The sequence below is a fragment of the Syngnathus acus genome, chromosome 6, assembly GCF_901709675.1.
Source record: "Syngnathus acus chromosome 6, fSynAcu1.2, whole genome shotgun sequence".
Taxonomy (NCBI): domain Eukaryota; kingdom Metazoa; phylum Chordata; class Actinopteri; order Syngnathiformes; family Syngnathidae; genus Syngnathus; species Syngnathus acus.
In genome coordinates, this window is record NC_051092.1 from 14764321 (window position 1) to 14782320 (window position 18000).

Sequence of the window (18000 nt, forward strand, 5' to 3'; positions counted from 1 at the left end):
AAAAATTATTTATTGAAAAAGATAAGGGATATAATTTGATAAGGGGTACGTTCGCACCAATCTCAGGAGCAGGTGCATATTATCCTATGGAGTAGCTTTGTGGAATGGACTAGAAGATAAAATGAAGGAAAGCAGAAATATAGTTCTATTTAAAAAAATGTATAAAGGAATGATATTTGCAAATTACCAAAAAGAGGAAAATGAAGGTGACTACTGTTAAGCTTTTGGATTATAAGATATTTTTGTTGTTTTTCTTTTGAAGTTTTAATGTTCTCACTTGGAACTAAGTGATGGATAGGGGTAGGACATGATAAGCCTAAGCTTCTTCCTACTCCTTTTAGAACAGTGATATATATTGTTTGTTGTTTGTTTTATGTTGTTTGTTTTTTATTGTTTTTATTCTTTAAATCATGTTCAAAATAAAGATTCATTCATTGAAACAAATTGTTTTGTAAAACTTGCACCACAACTGAAATAGATGTGTTGAAGACTGAATATTGATGACTCTTCCTCACCATTCGCTTGTTGCCGCGGTGACATTCCGCAATTGGGCCTGTCGTCTTCTGTAAACAAAAATGCCAACGCCCACCGATAGCACCATGGTGGCGACGAACACGGCTGTGGCCACAATGATGATAGTGTGATCCACAGGCTTCACTGAAACACCAAGTACAGAGTTAAATTGAGTAAGTAATCCCACTCGACAATGATTGAATGATTGATTGATTTGGAACTAGGGTCTGACAGAAGCCTCAGCCTATCGATTATATAGGTCAAAATTAGCTCTTTTCAAAGACCGTATTTTCTGGACTATAAATCGCAGTTTTTTTTTCATAGTTTGGCCGGGGGTGCGACTTACGTAACTCAGGCAGAGCGGGAATCGAACAGCGGAACCTCATGTTACCGCACGACTAATCCATCAATATTGGTTATCGTAATGTGTATTGTAATGTGTTTATTGCATCATTCTTGTAATGGTGCTCGCAATTGTAGCCTGAATCAAAGTACCGTATTGGCCCGAATAGAAGACGATGTTTTTCTGGTGAAATCACTGCACGTAAGCGCCACGGCCGGAAACCAAGACTGAATGACCGTGACCTTCGATCCCTCAGACGGACGGCACTGCTTTAAAAACCGACATGTGTGTAAAGCATATCACCAAATGGGCTCAGGAAAACTTTAGAAAACCACTGTCAGTAAATACAGTTCGTCACTACATCAGTAAGTGCGGGTTAAAACTCTACCATGCAAAGCAAAAGCCGTTTATGAAAAACATCCAGAAACGCCGCCGGGTTCTCTGGGCCTGAGCTCATGTAAAATGGACTGATGCACAATGGAAAAGTGTTTTGTGGTCTGATGAGTCCACTTTTCATATTGTTTTTGGAAACACTGGACGTCGTGTCCTCCGGACCAAAGAGGAAGCGGACCATCCGGACTGTTATCAACGCAAAGTTCAAAAGCCAGCTTTTTTTTTTCTTTGTTGGCGCCGCGGTAGTGGCGACACGTTTGCAGCAGCTCCGTCGATTCGTCTGTATATTGTCCCGTTTTACATGTTTTTTGGACTATTTTTACCGGGCAGAAACATGTTTGCAAAAACAGTGAGGCTGGCCCTTTTATTTTTCCTATTTTTCACCTGGTTCATCACCCCAGCAACCACCGAAGTAGGGAGTAAACGCTCCATTGTTTACACCCGTGGTCAGCTGTTAGCCCTCTGTAGCCAAGGGAAGCTAACCGGCTACAAGCCCGATGTTTCCCCCGAGCTGAAGAGGAGGAAAAGAGGACAACGCTCGGGTGGTTATGTGCCGGAAAAGAAACGCCGCTTCAAGCCCACACTCCCCACCATCATCACCGGGAATGTGAGATCCATCTGTAATAAGATGGATGAGCTAACGGCGCTGGCACGGCACCAACGGGAATACAGGGAATGCAGCATGCTGCTGTTCACGGAGACCTGGCTAACGGAGCAAACACCGGACTCTGCCGTCGCTCTGGACGGATTTAACCTGATAAGGGCAGACAGGACACGAGAGAGCGGTAAGAGGAGAGGAGGGGGGCTTGCTGTGTTTGTGAACGATAGATGGTGTAACCCTGGGCACATCACTATCAAAGAGCAACTCTGCAGCGCGGACATTGATCTGCTAGCCGTTAGCTTGAGGCCACACTACCTGCCGCGGGAACTCTCGCATGTTATCGCGATAACTGCGTATGTTCCCCCTAATGCTAATGCCGACGCAGCCCGCGATGTCCTGCACAGCAGTGTAAGCAGGCTGCAAACACAGCATCCACATGCCCTCCTCCTTATTACCGGGGACTTCAATCATGCCTCTCCTTCATCCACACTTTCAGCCAATATGTCACCTGCAGCACCAGAGGAAATAAAACACTGGACCTTTTTTATGCCAACCTTAAGGAGGCATATACATCATCCCCCCTGCCCCCCCTTGGAAGATCTGATCACGATCTGATCCACCTTCTCCCCCTGTATCAGCCTCTGGTGCACAGGCAACCAGCAGTCACCCACACCAGACAGATCTGGTCTGAAGAATCTCTGGAGACTCTTCAGGACTGTTTTGAGACCACGGTGTGGGACGTGTTCTGTGAGGACTACGGGGACGACATCGACGGTCTCACCAGCTGTGTCACAGACTACCGTTTTTTTCCATGTATAATGCGCAAAATTTAACTAATTTATTGTCCTAAAATCTGGGGTGCGCATTATACATGGGTACAATTTAAAAAAATTTTTTTTTTTTTTTTGTGAAGAAAATCATGGTACAACAATTTTTGAAGAAAATCTTGTCACGGATGGTTCTTTACAACGTCACTTTCCTCTCTTTTCATTTTAACCTAACTGATTGCGGTGGTGCCTTTCTGGGCAGTCGGAGAAATCAACACCAACAAAAAAAATACATCCAGCCTAGTTAAGAAATCACCAGAAAGATCACCATGACAATTGTGAATAATAAATAAATAATTATTATATATATTATATATATTATTATTATAATAATAAATAATTGTGATAAATAACTGGAACATCACTCAAATATTGGTGATCCCGTTGAGAGTCTCACATATTTCTTTGCTATCGAGTTTGCTACTGCATGCGCAGTGATACTGACCGGCAGAATAACATCCGGTTGTTCCCAAAGATGATCTTTTTTTCTGAAATAATTTTATGTTTACGGACTTAAGTAACCCAGCCGGGTCATACCAAAGACTATAAAAATGGGACCCATTGCCTCCCTGCTTGGCACTCAGCATTAAGAGTTGGAATTGGGGGGTTAGATCACCAAATGATTCCCGAGCGCGGCTGCTGCTCACTGCTCCCCTCTCCCCCAGGGGATGGATCAAAATCACACAGGGATGGGTCAAATGCAGAGGACAAATTTCACCACACACAGACGCGTGTGTGACGATCATTGGGACTTTAAAAAAAATAAAAATAATAATAAAAATGTTTTTAAAAAAGTGAAAATTTGGGTGCGTATTATACATGCTTTTTTCCAGCATCGACATGCCATTTTTAGGGTGCGTATTATACATGGGGGCGCATTATACATGGAAAAAACGGTACATTAACTTTTGTGTAGACTCCACCATACCCACCAAAACAGTCAGAGTTTTTGCAAACAGCAAACCTTGGATCACCCCTGAGATTAAAGACCTGCTCAGGGACAAAAGGAGGGTCTTTAAATCAGGAGACAGGGACCTGCTGAAGACGGTGCAGAGGGACTTGAGGAAGAAGATCAGGGAGGGGAAGAGCAACTACAGGAGGAGGATGGAAGACCAACTGCAGCGGGACGACGTCAGCGGGGTCTGGAGGAGCCTGAACACCATCTCAGGACGTAGCAACTCCAGACCTGCGCTGGACAGGGATCAGGAGTGGGTGAATGACCTGAACCGGTTCTTCAACCTGTTTGAACAACCATCCACTCCTCCCCCCACCCACCCAGCCCTGCTGCACTTTCCCCCGACTGGAGCCTCTTCTGTTCCGAGGACTCTCACCTCAACCCCGCCCCCTGCTACCTCCCCTCCAAAACCCCCCAGCCCACTCTCAACTCCACCGAACCCACCAACCATCCCCCCTGCAACCCACCCCACCCCACCCACCCACCACAACCCAACCCACCACCCCCCCACCCAGCATGGTGCTCTCCACAGCCCAGGTGGAGAGAGGACTGGCCAGGCTCAAGGTGAAGAAGGCGACGGGTCCAGATGACATCACCTCCAGGCTGCTCAGATCCTGCTCCGGGCAACTGTGCAGGATTGTGGAGCACATGTTCAACATGAGCCTGAGGCTGCACAGGGTACCACAGCTGTGGAAGACGTCCTGCGTGGTACCGGTGCCAAAGTCATCTCGCCCCAGTGACTTCAACCACTACCGGCCGGTGGCCCTGACATCCTACCTGCCGAAGACCCTGGAGATGCTGGTCCTCCACCACCTGCGCCCCCGGTGAGCTCCGCCGCCGACCCCCTGCAGTTCGCCTACCGGCCGAGCATCGGGGTTGAGGACGCCGTCATCTTCCTCATGCAGAGGTCCCTGGCCCACCTGGAGCGGGCTGGAAGCACTGTGAGGATCATGTTTTATGATTTCTCCAGTGCCTTCAACACCATCCAGCCAGAACTGCTGGGGAACAAACTGCACCATGCTGGAGCCTGCCAGCAGCTGACATCATGGGTCCTGGACTTCCTCACAAACAGACCACAGTTTGCGAGGACAGGAGGCCGTGTGTCTGACACGGTGGTCTGCAACACAGGAGCTCCACAGGGGATCGTCCTGGCCTCCCTCCTCTTCACCATCTACACAGCTGACTTCACCCACCACACATCAACCTGCCACCTCCAGAGGTTCTCGGACGACTCCGCCATCGTCAGTCTCATTAACGACGGAGACGAGACGGAGTACCGAGGACTGGATCACAGATTCGTGGACTGGTGCCAGCGGAACCGCCTCCAGATTAACTCTGGAAAAACAAAGGAGCAGGTGGTGGACTTCCGCTGGCGCAAAGTCCCCCCCTCGCCGGTGAACATCCAGGGAACGGACGTAGAGATTGTGGACTCTTACAAGTACCTGGGTGTTCACCTGAACAATAAACTGGACTGGTAACACTCAGGCCCTATACAAGAAGGGCCAGAGAAGACTCCACCTGCTGCGCAGACTGAGGTCCTTCGGAGTGAGGGACGGCCTCCTAAGGACCTTCTACGACTCTGTGGTGGCGTCCGCCATTTTTTATGGGGTGGTCTGCTGGAGCAGCGGCATCACTGCAGCGGAGAGGAAGAGGCTGGACAAGGTGGTGAAGAAAGCCGGCTCTGTCCTGGGCTGCAGTCTGGACCGGGTGGAGGTGGTGGGGGAGAGGAGGATGGTGGCTAAGCTGATGTAACGAAATGGTAAACACGCCCTTTCCCAACTTCTACTGCACGTGTGTTGCAGCCATGAAATTCTAAGTTGATTATTATTTGAAAAATAAAATAAACTTTATGAGTTTGAGCATTAGATATGTTGTCTTTGTAGTGTATTCAATTGAATATAGGTTGAAAAGGATTTTCAAATCATTGTATTTTGTTTTTATTTACATTTTACACAATTTCCCAACTTCAACCGAATCTGGTTTGTAGTATAGCGGAACCGTTACGCGCAGTTAATTATGTAACGTGTGCCGTCGTGTTGTTTGACGTCAGACGTTGAGCGTTGACTTACAGTATCTCACAAAAGTGAGTACACCCCTCTCATTTCTGCAATGTTTTAATTATATCTTGTCATGGGACAACACTGAAGAAATGACACTTTGAGACAATGTTAAGTAGTCACTGTAGAGCTTGGATAGCAAAGTAAATGTATTGTTACTTCAAAGTAACTCAAAATACAACAATGAATGTGTAAAATGCTGGCAACGAAAGTGAGTACACCCCAACTGAAAATGTCAAAATTTGACCCAAATGTCAATATTTTGTGTGGCCACCATTTTTTTCCAGCCCCACCGTAACCCTTTTAGGCATGGAGTTTACCAGAGCTTCACAGGTCGCCGCTGGAATCCTCTTCCACTCTTCCATGATGACATCCCGGAGCTGGTGGATGTTGGAGACCTCGAACTCAATGCCTAAAAGGGTTACGGCGGTGCTGGAAAATCCAGCAGGTTCCAGGTCTCCAACCTCCACCAGCTCTCTCACCCCCTCCATGAGATTGTGCGGTCCCTGAGCAGCTCCTTTAGCGGCAGACTTTTGCACCCTCGGTGTAGGAAAGAACGGTTCCGCAGGTCCTGTCAGACTTTACAACATGCGTGGCACCTGTTAAATTAATGTGTTTCGTCTCTATTAGCGGTACTTGCATTTGTCCTGGTCTGTTTTTTACTCTTTTTTTGAAATGATGGCACTTGTTTTATTCTTCCACTCGTATTATTCTTGCACTCATATGTGCTGCTGTGACGAGTGAATATTCCCGCTGTGGGATGAATAAAATTCTATCATCATCATCATCATCAATGTAGACAAAACAAAACTGATGGTATTTGGAAACCGTAAAATAGATACACAGGTTCAAGTAACAATGGATAATGTCAATATTGAACAAGTTTATGAGATCAAATTTTTAGGAGTAATATTAGACAATAAATTCTGTTGGAAACCTCATATAAGATACGTTAGAACCAATGTAGCAAGGAGTATTGCAGTAATGTGCAGTGCAAAACATATTCTGGAGCAGAGAATGTTGTATACTCTGTATTGTTGTCTTGTCTTACCATATTTGACTTACTGTGTGGAGTTATGGGGAAATGCATACATAAGCACTTTAAACCATTAATTATTGTTAGGGTTGATAGATTAGTTTGATCCTATGCTTATGTTGGAATGTAACCTGTAATAATTAACCTAGCTTGTCCTGTCTTAACAAAAGTAGTAGAACAAAGTGCTAAGATCTTTTGAGCTGATTGCCCAGATGCAGAGGAAGCAATAGACACCACAAGGTCTGATAATGTAGTGATAGATTACACTTACCCATTCAGAAAGCCGTGTGAGAAAATGGCTGACCACATGAGGTGCTGAGCTGTACGGTATGCCAGGAAACCTCCCAATTATGCCATCGCATCTAATTTGACCAATGATCAGAATTTAAATCAAACTGGATTCGCCTGTTGATGAGTCGTTAGAGGACTTGGAAGCCTACATCGACGCATTTTATTGTAATACGCCCAACAATAAACCCGAGGCCATGAATACCCGAGCCAAGTCGAACTCAAGCGAAAAGGAAATCTCTGACATCAGTGAGTCTATAACATCTATAAAACTACAACTCAAGAAGCTTGATCTACTCGAGCAACTGACTACTGATGTAAAAGAACTGAAGCACTCTGTGGAGTTTAACAACTCACTCATCGAGGTGCTAAAGGCTGACAATGCGTCACTTCGGACTGAAGTAAACCACCTCAAACATTTGACAGCCGAACTACAAAGAGACAAAGTCAACATGGCGAACTCCATTCTTGATCTGCAGTGCCGAAGTATGAGGGATAACATCATTATACACGGACTTACAGAAACAAAAGATGAAACTCACCGGAGATCAGAAGAACTTGTCAAAACATTTCTTGTCAACGAATTGAAAATGAAGCCTGAGGACGTCGGAGCTGTTCGCTTCTCCACAGTACATCGCCTCGGGAGGATCAGGGCCGACCAACAGAGGAGGCCCCGTCCCATTGTGGCTAAAGTCGCTGACTCAAAGATGAAGTCTGCCGTCATGTCGAGGGGCAGAGAGCTAAAAGGCTCTAACTACTCCATCAGCGATCAGTTCCCTCCGGAGATCATGAATAGACGGAGGCTGCTTCACCCGATCATGGCCGAGGCAAGGAAAGCCAAAAAGACCGCTCGACTGTTCATTGACAAACTTTACATCGACGGCAAACTGTACAGGAACCCCCGAACAACTTATTGGCTGAGTGGAGGAGATGGAGACATTAATTCTCAACTCCAAGAAGAACTGTCTACTAACTTGCAACATGCCGCCTCCCCACAACTGTAAACACAGGCGCGCGGTGATGACGTCATCAAAAACAGCGTCCCTGTCGTCACGACAACCACTGAACCTGGAGACGGTGAATGGCTTATTTCTCTCTTTCTCCCCCCATCTCACCACTCGCCCCCCTCTTTTTCTCTTCTCCTCTCTCATACATTTATTTTCTCATTTTGGCTTGGGAACTGGCCTGAATACTACTGACTGGGTAGGACGAGGCAATTGTCTGTTCGTCTGCTCTGTGACAATACAGCGGGTAATGTCTACAGAGTGTTCTTGTGTGTTTGAGTGTGTGGGTGTATGTGTGTACGTCTGTCAGGCCAGCTTTGGTATGGGTGAGTGTATGTATATGTCCATGGTCTTAAGTGTGTGTCTTTGTTGCTGGATCTCAGTAAATCTCACTCGTTACCCTGTGCATGGCACTTAATGAAATGGACAGTGAAGGAGACGAGGTGATAAATTCCATTGACCATCATCGAAATATAAGTTGTAATCAGTATATTCCCGAACAATTAAAACAGTTAACAAATATAAATAACTGCTCTTTTTTGCATTTAAATATCAGGAGCTTGAATAAACATCATGATGATCTCGTTACTCTACTTACAAACACTGGCTGCAGCTTTGACGTAATTGGCTGCAGTGAAACTTGGCTGAACGACAGGTCATACACTGACATCTTAAATCTTAATGGCTATAAGTTGTTGAGTAAGAACAGATGTGGCAGACCTGGCGGTGGCGTGTGCCTATATATTTCCTCCACATACAACGTGAGGATTTGTGATGACATTGTCAGAGCAGACAACCACAGTGACTCCCTTTTTGTTGAAATAAGCGGAAAAAGCAGGAAAAAACTCATTATTGGTATAATCTATCGTCCCCCAGACGCTGACTTTGAAATCTTTAGGACCAAACTGGAGGAAGTATTATTTTCTATAAATGATAACAACAAAAGCTGTGTCCTCCTTGGCGACTTCAATGTTGATCTTTCCAAGGATGATACAGCCAAAAATGACTTTATAAACACATTACACTCTTCATCCTTCTTTCCCACAATAAATGCTTATATCAGAGTCACTCACTCAACTAAGTCAATTATTGATAATTTCATCACAAATCTTACAAATGCCACACTTACTTCTGGAACTGTACTCTCTGAGATTTCTGATCATTTCCCTATTGTATTATTCATTGACCTCCCTGCTAGGCCCCCACCTACTCGTCATTCAATAAAATTAAAAATACTCAATGAAGAAACCATACGACGTCTAGGTGAGGACCTGCAGACCAAGACATGGTATGGAATATATGATTGTAGTGATGTTGATGCTGCATTTGAAACTCTAACCAAAGGAATATCCGACTCTATTCAAAGGACCATTCCTGAGAAAGTAATCATATGTAATACAACTACTCAAAATCCATGGATCACTAAGGGCATATTAAAGTCTATTAAGCATAAAAATAAATTATATAAGAGATACATACAGGAACCTAACCATAACAATAAAAATGCATATATTAATTATAGAAATAAACTTACACATATTATCAGAAAGCGGAAGAGTAATCATTTTGCCGACTTGATAAACGAATCACAGGGTGATTCCAAGAAATCTTGGAGAGTACTGAACAGGGTCTTGAACAGAAGCCAAAAAACTCCTGTATTCCCTGACCATGATCATAATACAAGCAACATCATCAGAAATAATAGTCTTGCCGACGAATTCAATAACTACTTTGTCTCTATTGGTAGCAACATATCCAGTAAAATCAGTCAGCCTCAGGATGCCTCGTTTAAAGACTACCTATCAGGTAGTAATTACCTGGGCTCTTTCTTCCTGAATCCAACTAACTGCGATGAAGTGTATAAAATAATCATGAATATGAAGAATTCAAACTCAGCTGGAACAGATGGTATCTCAAGTAAAATTCTGAAAAGCATCTCCAATATAATAACTGCACCTCTTACACATTGCATCAATCTGTCTCTACTCTCTGGAGTAGTGCCACAAATAGCAAAAATAGCACGTATCACACCGGTCTTTAAATCAGGAGACAAAAACGATCTTAGCAACTACAGACCAATATCAATCTTGCCTACTCTTTCCATTTTGGAAAGAGTAGTTTACAATAAACTTAACAGCTATCTAAACAAACTAAACATCATTGCCCCATCCCAGTATGGATTAAGAAAGGAAAACACTACCGTAATTTTCGGACTATAAGTCGCACCGGAGTATAAGTCGCACCAGCCATAAAATGCCCAAAAAAGTGAAAAAAAACATATATAAGTCGCTCCGGAGTATAAGTCGCATTTTGGGGGGCAATTTATTCGACAAAATCCAACACCAAGAACAGTCATGAACGAGCAACAACAGGCTAAACGATAGCTATGCTAACGTGACATAAACACAAACTAAGAGCTGAGAACGGCCCTGACGTAAAATTCAGAGTTATTCAAAAAACTATTACATAAATAACACGTTAATAAAACCATCTGCGTCACTCCAATTCATTAAATCCATCAATCGTCCTTTGTCAACAATGCGTGCGCGCCGCTGACGGCTCTTGCACTTAAAAATATTCCACAGGCCCATATAACGATATATAAATTATATATCAAATAACTATTATATAAGCAATAATGTTATCAAACCATCTGTGCACTCTAAATCATTAAATCCATCGATCAAATTCCTCGTCCTTTGTCAACATCGCCGCGCGTGCGCCCTGACGTCAGCCTCGTCGTTATTCCACAGATCTACTATATAACTATATTGTAGCGTTAACAAAGTTCAAGGAAAGACGTGGGTTTGGTAAACGGCTCTTTATTTAACAAAACAAACTTACAGGCGTGTGGCGGCGTGGACGTCCAGCCACGAAAGGGGACGAGAGCTCCATACGATAGGACCGGGCGTGCGTAGAAGCCATGACCGAGCCCCATGCACCGTCCTCGGACAGCCACCCGGCTGAGCGCCGGCCCTCGACTTCCATCCACGGAGCTGAAAGGCAGCTCGGTAGAGTAGGACCGGGCGTGCGTAAAAGCATTGTCCGAGCACCATCCACCGTCCCTGGACAGCCACCCGGCCGAGCGCCGGCGCCCGACTTCAATCCACGAAAGTGAAAGAAAGCTGGACGAGTCGATCTTTGTCCTTTATGTAAACAACCGTCGCGCTGCTGACGCGCGACCGCGACGTCGCGTCGCGCTGCTGTCGCGCTCGCTGCTGTCGCGCTCGCTGCTGTCGCGCTCGCTGCTGTCGCGCGTCACTCGTCCAGCTTACTTTCACTTTCGTGGATTGAAGTCGGGCGCCGGCGCTCGGCCGGGTGGCTGTCCAGGGACGGTGGATGGTGCTCGGACAATGCTTTTACGCACGCCCGGTCCTACTCTACCGAGCTGCCTTTCAGCTCCGTGGATGGAAGTCGAGGCCCGGCGCTCAGCCGGGTGGCTGTCCGAGGACGGTGCATGGGGCTCGGTCATGGCTTCTACGCACGCCCGGTCCTATCGTATGGAGCTCTCGTCCACTTCCGTGGCTGGACGTCCACGCCGCCACACGCCTGTAAGTTTGTTTTGTTAAATAAAGAGCCGTTTACCAAACCCACGTCTTTCCTTGAACTTTGTTAACGCTACAATATAGTTATATAGTAAATCTGTGGAATAACGACGAGGCTGGCGTCAGGGCGCACGCGCGGCGATGTTGACAAAGGACGAGGAATTTGATCGATGGATTTAATGATTTAGAGTGCACAGATGGTTTGATAACATTATTGCTTATATAATAGTTATTTGATATATAATTTATATATCGTTATATGGGCCTGTGGAATATTTTTAAGTGCAAAAGCCGTCAGCGGCGCGCACGCATTGTTGACAAAGGACGATTGATGGATTTAATGAATTGGAGTGACGCAGATGGTTTCGCGCTGCTGTCGTCACTTGAAATTCAAATTACAGTAATCCCTTGCTACATTGCGGTTCGTTTATCGCGGTTTCATTTTTTTTTTTTTTGAAATTTTTTTTTTGAAATTTTTTGAAAAAAAAAAAAACACATATAAGTCGCTCCTGAGTATAAGTCGCCCCCCCACCCAAACTATGAAAAAAACCGCGACTTATAGTCCGAAAATTACGGTACATATATGGCAGTACTTGACTTGACTGATAAAATCTACGAGGCTATCGATAAAGGCGAATATGGTATTGGGATTTTTCTGGACTTGTCTAAAGCTTTTGACACCATCATGATTGACATTCTTGTAAATAAATTACAACACTATGGTATTAGAGGCCTGGCGTTAGACTGGTTCCGCAGCTATCTGTTTGGAAGACACCAATATGTTTCTATTAACAACCATAAATCTTCATACAAACCCATCAATTATGGAGTTCCCCAAGGGTCCATCTTAGGGCCGCTCCTCTTCATCTTATACATAAATGACATTGTTAATACTTCACCCACACTACATAAAGTATTATTTGCTGACGATACAAACTTGTTTCTTTCCCACAAAAATCCAAATACACTTGAACAAATTATAAATAGTGAGTTAGCGAAAATAAACACATGGTTTAAATGCAACAAACTCTCCCTAAATGTCAATAAAACAAACCACATTGTATTCCGCTCCCATAAAAAAAAGGACATTGACCAAATTTGCATAAAAATCAACGGACAACGGGATCCACATTGACGAGTTCTTGAACTTTAAAAAACATATTGATGATCTCACAATCAAACTGTCTAAATATGGTGCTTTGTTCTTCAAATTGAGACAGTCTCCCACTCACTGCACTTCTTATTCTGTACAAATCCTTATTTGAACCTCATTTAAAATACTGCAATATTATATGGTGTAACACATTTCCAACCCATCTAAAAAAGCTGGAGATACTTCAGAAAAAGTTCATACGTGCCATAACATGGTCTGAGTTTAACGCCCCCACTAAAACAATCTTCCACCAACACAATCTTCTGAGGCTTGTTGAGCATAACTATTTCCAGAATGCTTGCGTCATGTATCAGACTGTCCATAAACGAAACCATAAACTCTGTCAACTCATCCCAATCTGTACTCCCAGCCACACCCACACCACCAGGAATAGCAATCTAATCATTGGGAAAAAACGGAAACTAAAATCTACAAGCTTTAGTATTGTGTGCAGAGGGCCACAGATTTGGAATGAGCTTGATGACACACTAAAAATGTTGCAATCCATATCCATTTTCAAGGCAAATCTAAAAAATCAACTCCTATCAATGTATGTTTAATGTGCTGATTATTAATCGCATGAACACCTGTGTCCTGTTGTTAATTTATTAATTGCAAATGTACTTTACATCAAATCCAGTGTAACCAGAATACTGAGACTATCGATTACTTGTCGTATGTTTATTGTGTGTTGTACCTTATTGTGTGTTTATTGTTATTGTCTATTATATATCTGTATGTTGTCCAAAATGTAAGGATATCTGGCCAATATCTGATACTTATGGGAAACCAGGCCCCCTATTAAAAGCTTTAAATAGCTTGCTTGGGGTGACCTTTCACTCATCCGTAATACTGTTTGTTGTTTCATGTTGTATGTCTTGGATATTGCGTGAATAAACTCAAACTCAAACTCAATCAAACTTGTTCTGTTTACACAACGTCGTAAAACACCCCCTGCTATGCTTTGACCAGAGGTCAGGGGCTTCAACCCCATCCTGTCCACTCTCACCCCGACCCTGTTTCTCTCAATAAATATGCTCTTGCAAGAGGCCTGAGTCAGACCTCATTCGATCATCGCTGTACGCACAGCGACGAATGACTCTCCATTTGCAAGTGCTTAAAAAGGGCATACTGTCTCCCGTGTGGTTCTTGCAAAAATAAGTTAGAGTGAGCACCACTCTAACATTTTGGTGCCATGACCCGGATTCTCTCATCTGGCTAACGGAGGAGGACGTGCTGCATTGTCGACAAGCCAGCGTCCATTAGGAGGACCTGGAAAACAAAGTCCTGGGAAGAGAATTCTTCGCTGGGCCAGCATCTTAGGTCTGCCTTCGTCTGACAGGGGTGGATTGACGGGATCCGGCAGTGCAAGGAACCAGGGGACAAGTAAGTTAAAGCCCTAAAGTTGTGTGATAGTGTTGTTGTGAAACGCGTAAAAAGTTAAAGTTGCACGAGATATACGGCTTTGGTTTGTCCGAGCTATGAGATATACGGCTTTGGTTTGTCCGAGCTATGAGAAATACGGCTTTGGTTTTTCCAAGCCAAGAAACAGCTGGGATTCTAGTCCCAATGGAAGGAACGGGCTAAGAAAAAACAGAGCTTCTTTTTCCTAATTGAAGAAGGGCGTAGATTCTTTTTTTTGTCCGTTTTTTTTCCAAGCTGTTTGGGAGGGTTTTACACCCATCCTGGATAGGCCTAAAAATAAAAAGCGATGGAGTTTGTGTGGTTGAGTGTGACTGGTAGGATAAATTGGCTACAAAGAGAATTTGTGGAAAGGTCAATTTAAACCTGCATTGAGGATCCTCAAAGAAAGAAAAAATAGTGAAAAACTTTTTTTATAAACCTAAAATACCAAGTTAAGATGGGAAATAAAAACCGTAAATCTCTAGCTCTTGATGAGAAGTTCATGGCGAGTAGATTTCTTAATTGTATGCAATACAGTGGAAGAAAAAGTATGGAGTACAAGGAAAGCTCTACGAAACGGACAGTGCGTAACTGCTGTGTGCTCGTGTTCACTGAGACTTGGTTGACTGTCAACATTCCGGACTATGCTGTACATCTGGAGCGGCTAGCGTGCTATCGGGGGGACCGGGCCATTGTAAAAGGGGGAAAATCGCGAGGAGGTGGAATATGCGTCTACATCCGTGACGAAAGGTGCCGGGACTCTGTAGTGGTATGCAAGCACTGCTCGCCACTGGCGGAGTTTGTGATCATTAAGTGCCATCCTTTTTACCTGCCAAGGGAATTTACTGCGATTCTGCTCCAACATCGAAGGCGACAGGATCGCGGCTCTTAGTGAACTGTACCAGGCTGTCAGTGAACAACAGACGGCGCACCCTGACAGTTTCACCATCTTCGCTGGGGATTTAAATCATGCTAACCTGAAGTCTGTTTTTCCGAGGCTTCACCAGAATGTTAATTTTCCAACACGTGGCGACAGCTTCCTGGACCTGGTCTACTCTTAACATAAAGGAGCTTTCAAAGCCGCCCCCCTCCCCCATCTTGGACTTTCTGACCATATCACTGTTATGCTTTTGCCCGCATACAGACAAATGGTGAAAGCATCCAGGCCGGTTCGCAAGCGGGTTAGAGTGTGGCCTGAGGGTGCCTCTGATGCGCTTCGAGACTGCTTTGGCTCTACTGACTGGGAAATGTTTAAGCAGGCGGCCACTTGCAACGATCGGACGGACAGAGGAGTATACTGACTTTGTTTCCTCTTACATCGCAAAGTGCATTGATGATGTGACCCACTCGAAATACGTCGTCACTCGGGCTAACTGGAAGCCATGGCTGACAGGGGCTGTCCTCAGGCTGCTGAGGGCCAGGGACAAAGCTTTCAGAGCGGGGGATGAGGCTGGCTTGAGGACAGCGAGGGCCGACCTGTCCCGGGGCATCAAGGAGGCGAAAAGGGCGTTGTCTTGCAAGATTACCGCCCACTTCAAGGACAGCAGGGACGCACGGAGCCTTTGGCAGGGCATTCAGACCATCACGGACTACAAGCCCGCGCCGCAGAGCTGTGAGGGCGACATCCGTCTGCTCAACGATCTTAACCGCTTCTTTGCTCACTTCGACGCTCAGAACAGCACTTGCCCGCTGAAGACCCCTCCCCCTCCACACGAGCAGCCCCTGTGCCTCTCTGCCGATAGCGTGAGGAGGGCGCTTGCCGCTATCAACACCCGTAAGGCGGCGGGCTCTGACAACATCCCAGGTCGAGCGCTGAAGGACTGCGCTGGGGAGCTGACGGGTGTCTTCACGGACATCTTTAACATTTCCCTGCAGCACGCCGTCGTCCCTTCGTGTTTCAAGGCTGCCACCATCGTACCTGTGCCGAAGAAACCTGCTCCGTCCTGCTTCAATGACTACCGCCCCGTGGCACTGACGCCCATCATCATGAAGTGCTTTGAGCGGCTTGTCATGGAGCACATCAGATCCATTCTCCCCCCGACCATAGACCACTTCCAGTTTGCATACGGAGACAAACGGTCCTCTGAGGATGCCATCTGCTCTGCCCTCCACTCAGCCCTCACCCACCTGGAGAGAAGAGACTTGTATGTGAGATTGCTGTTTGTGGACTTCAGTTCTGCCTTCAACACCATTGTGCCACAACGACTCATCTGCAAACTCGACAAGCTGGGCCTCAGTACCTACCTCTGCAACTGGCTACTGGACTTCCTCTGTCAGAGGCCTCAGTGGTACGTGTTGGCGACAAAATCTCTGCCAGCATCACGCTGAGCACGGGGGCCCCCCAAGGCTGCGTGCTCAGTCCGCTGCTCTTCACCCTGCTGACGCATGACTGCGCTTCAACCTACAGCAACATCCGCATGGTGAAATTTGCTGACGACATGACTCTGGTGGGTCTCATCACCAAGGGCGACGAGACTCAATACAGGTTGGAGGTTGACCTTTTGACCACGTGGTGCAGAGACAACAACTTCCTGCTGACAACAAGACCAAGAAGATTGTTGTTGACTTCCGGAAGGGTCACACCCAGCACCTGCCGCTGACCATCGACGGTGCTGTGGTGGAGAGAGTGAGCAGCACCAGGTTCCTGGGGGTGCACATCAGTGAGGACCTCTCCTGGTCCACCAACACCGCATCACTGGCGAAGAAAGCTCAGCACCGCCTGTACTTCCTGCGGAAACTCAGGCGAGCAAGTGCTCCTCCGGCCGTCATGACTACATTCTACCGTGGCACCATTGAGAGCGTCCTCTCCAGTTGTATCGCTGTTTGGGGTGGTAGCTGCACTGAATACAACTTGAAGGCCCTGCAACGCATAGTGAACATGGCTGGTAAGATTATTGGTGCTTCACTCCCCTCCCTGAAGGACATCTACACCTCCCATCTCACCCGCAAGGCGACCACGATTGTGAGTGATGTGAGTCACCCCGCTCACTCTTTGTTTGATCTTCTGCCCTCTGGGAAGAGGTACAGGAGCCTGCGTTCCCGCACAACCAGACTCACTAACAGCTTCATACTCCAGGCTGTTAGGATCCTGAACTCTCTCCCCCCCTTCTGCGTAGCATCCTGTACTTTTGCGCTATATTCTGACTGTCTGCTGTATGCACACTTGCTCCATTTTTGCTCCTCTTATTTATTGGTATTTGTTTATTTATTATTTATTCATCACTCATTTATTCATTGTTTGTGCCTTCCTGTTTTTACTTTTTGTCTTGTTTACTTGTATGTAAATTGTGTACTATGTCTTGTCACCGTGGGATAGTAGGAACGTAATTTCGATCTCTTTGTGTGTCTTGACGTGAAGGAATTGACAATAAAGCAGACTTTGACTTTGAGAGGTAGATCAAAACAGCCGCTGTTCTAGTGTTAAGAACACCAGTGAGATGCAGGTATTGCATACTACATAAGGAAAATATACATACTATCGCCCATTTCAGTGCCCCTTGGCGATCGGACATAAAGTGTTCTCTATTAATCGCCCACCCTCCTGTTGGACATAAACCTTCTCTAATGATCACCCTGGGCGATAATTAGAATAATTATGTTATAATTATTAGGAGGATTATCGTGTACTAACCTCACTAAAGTCAAGGCAGAGAGTAATTCAATCAAAATATTATTCAACTGTTTACTTTGCAGTGTCATTCACACTTTGCACACACAAAAAGAATTGAAAACTCAAAATGTGTTGTGTCAATGGTATTGGCACCCTTTCCTGTAAATCAGTATGAGAACACATAGTGACTCTCCTTTGGTAAATCACACATAAGAATATCTTATTCTAAATTGTCTGTGCCCATGTGACATGAATTAACCACGGAATGATG

General features: G+C 45.4%; 1 protein-coding gene across 1 annotated transcript in view; it reads right to left on the reverse strand.

Annotated features, from left to right (window-relative positions):
* Positions 1-511: 511 nt before the first annotated feature.
* Positions 512-18000, reverse strand: part of LOC119123962 (major histocompatibility complex class I-related gene protein-like) — a 106194-nt gene continuing 88705 nt past the window's right edge. The window contains exon 5 of the mRNA XM_037253382.1: positions 512-657. Within this exon, the coding sequence (XP_037109277.1) occupies positions 512-657 (146 nt within the window). The remainder of the gene's footprint in view (positions 658-18000) is intronic.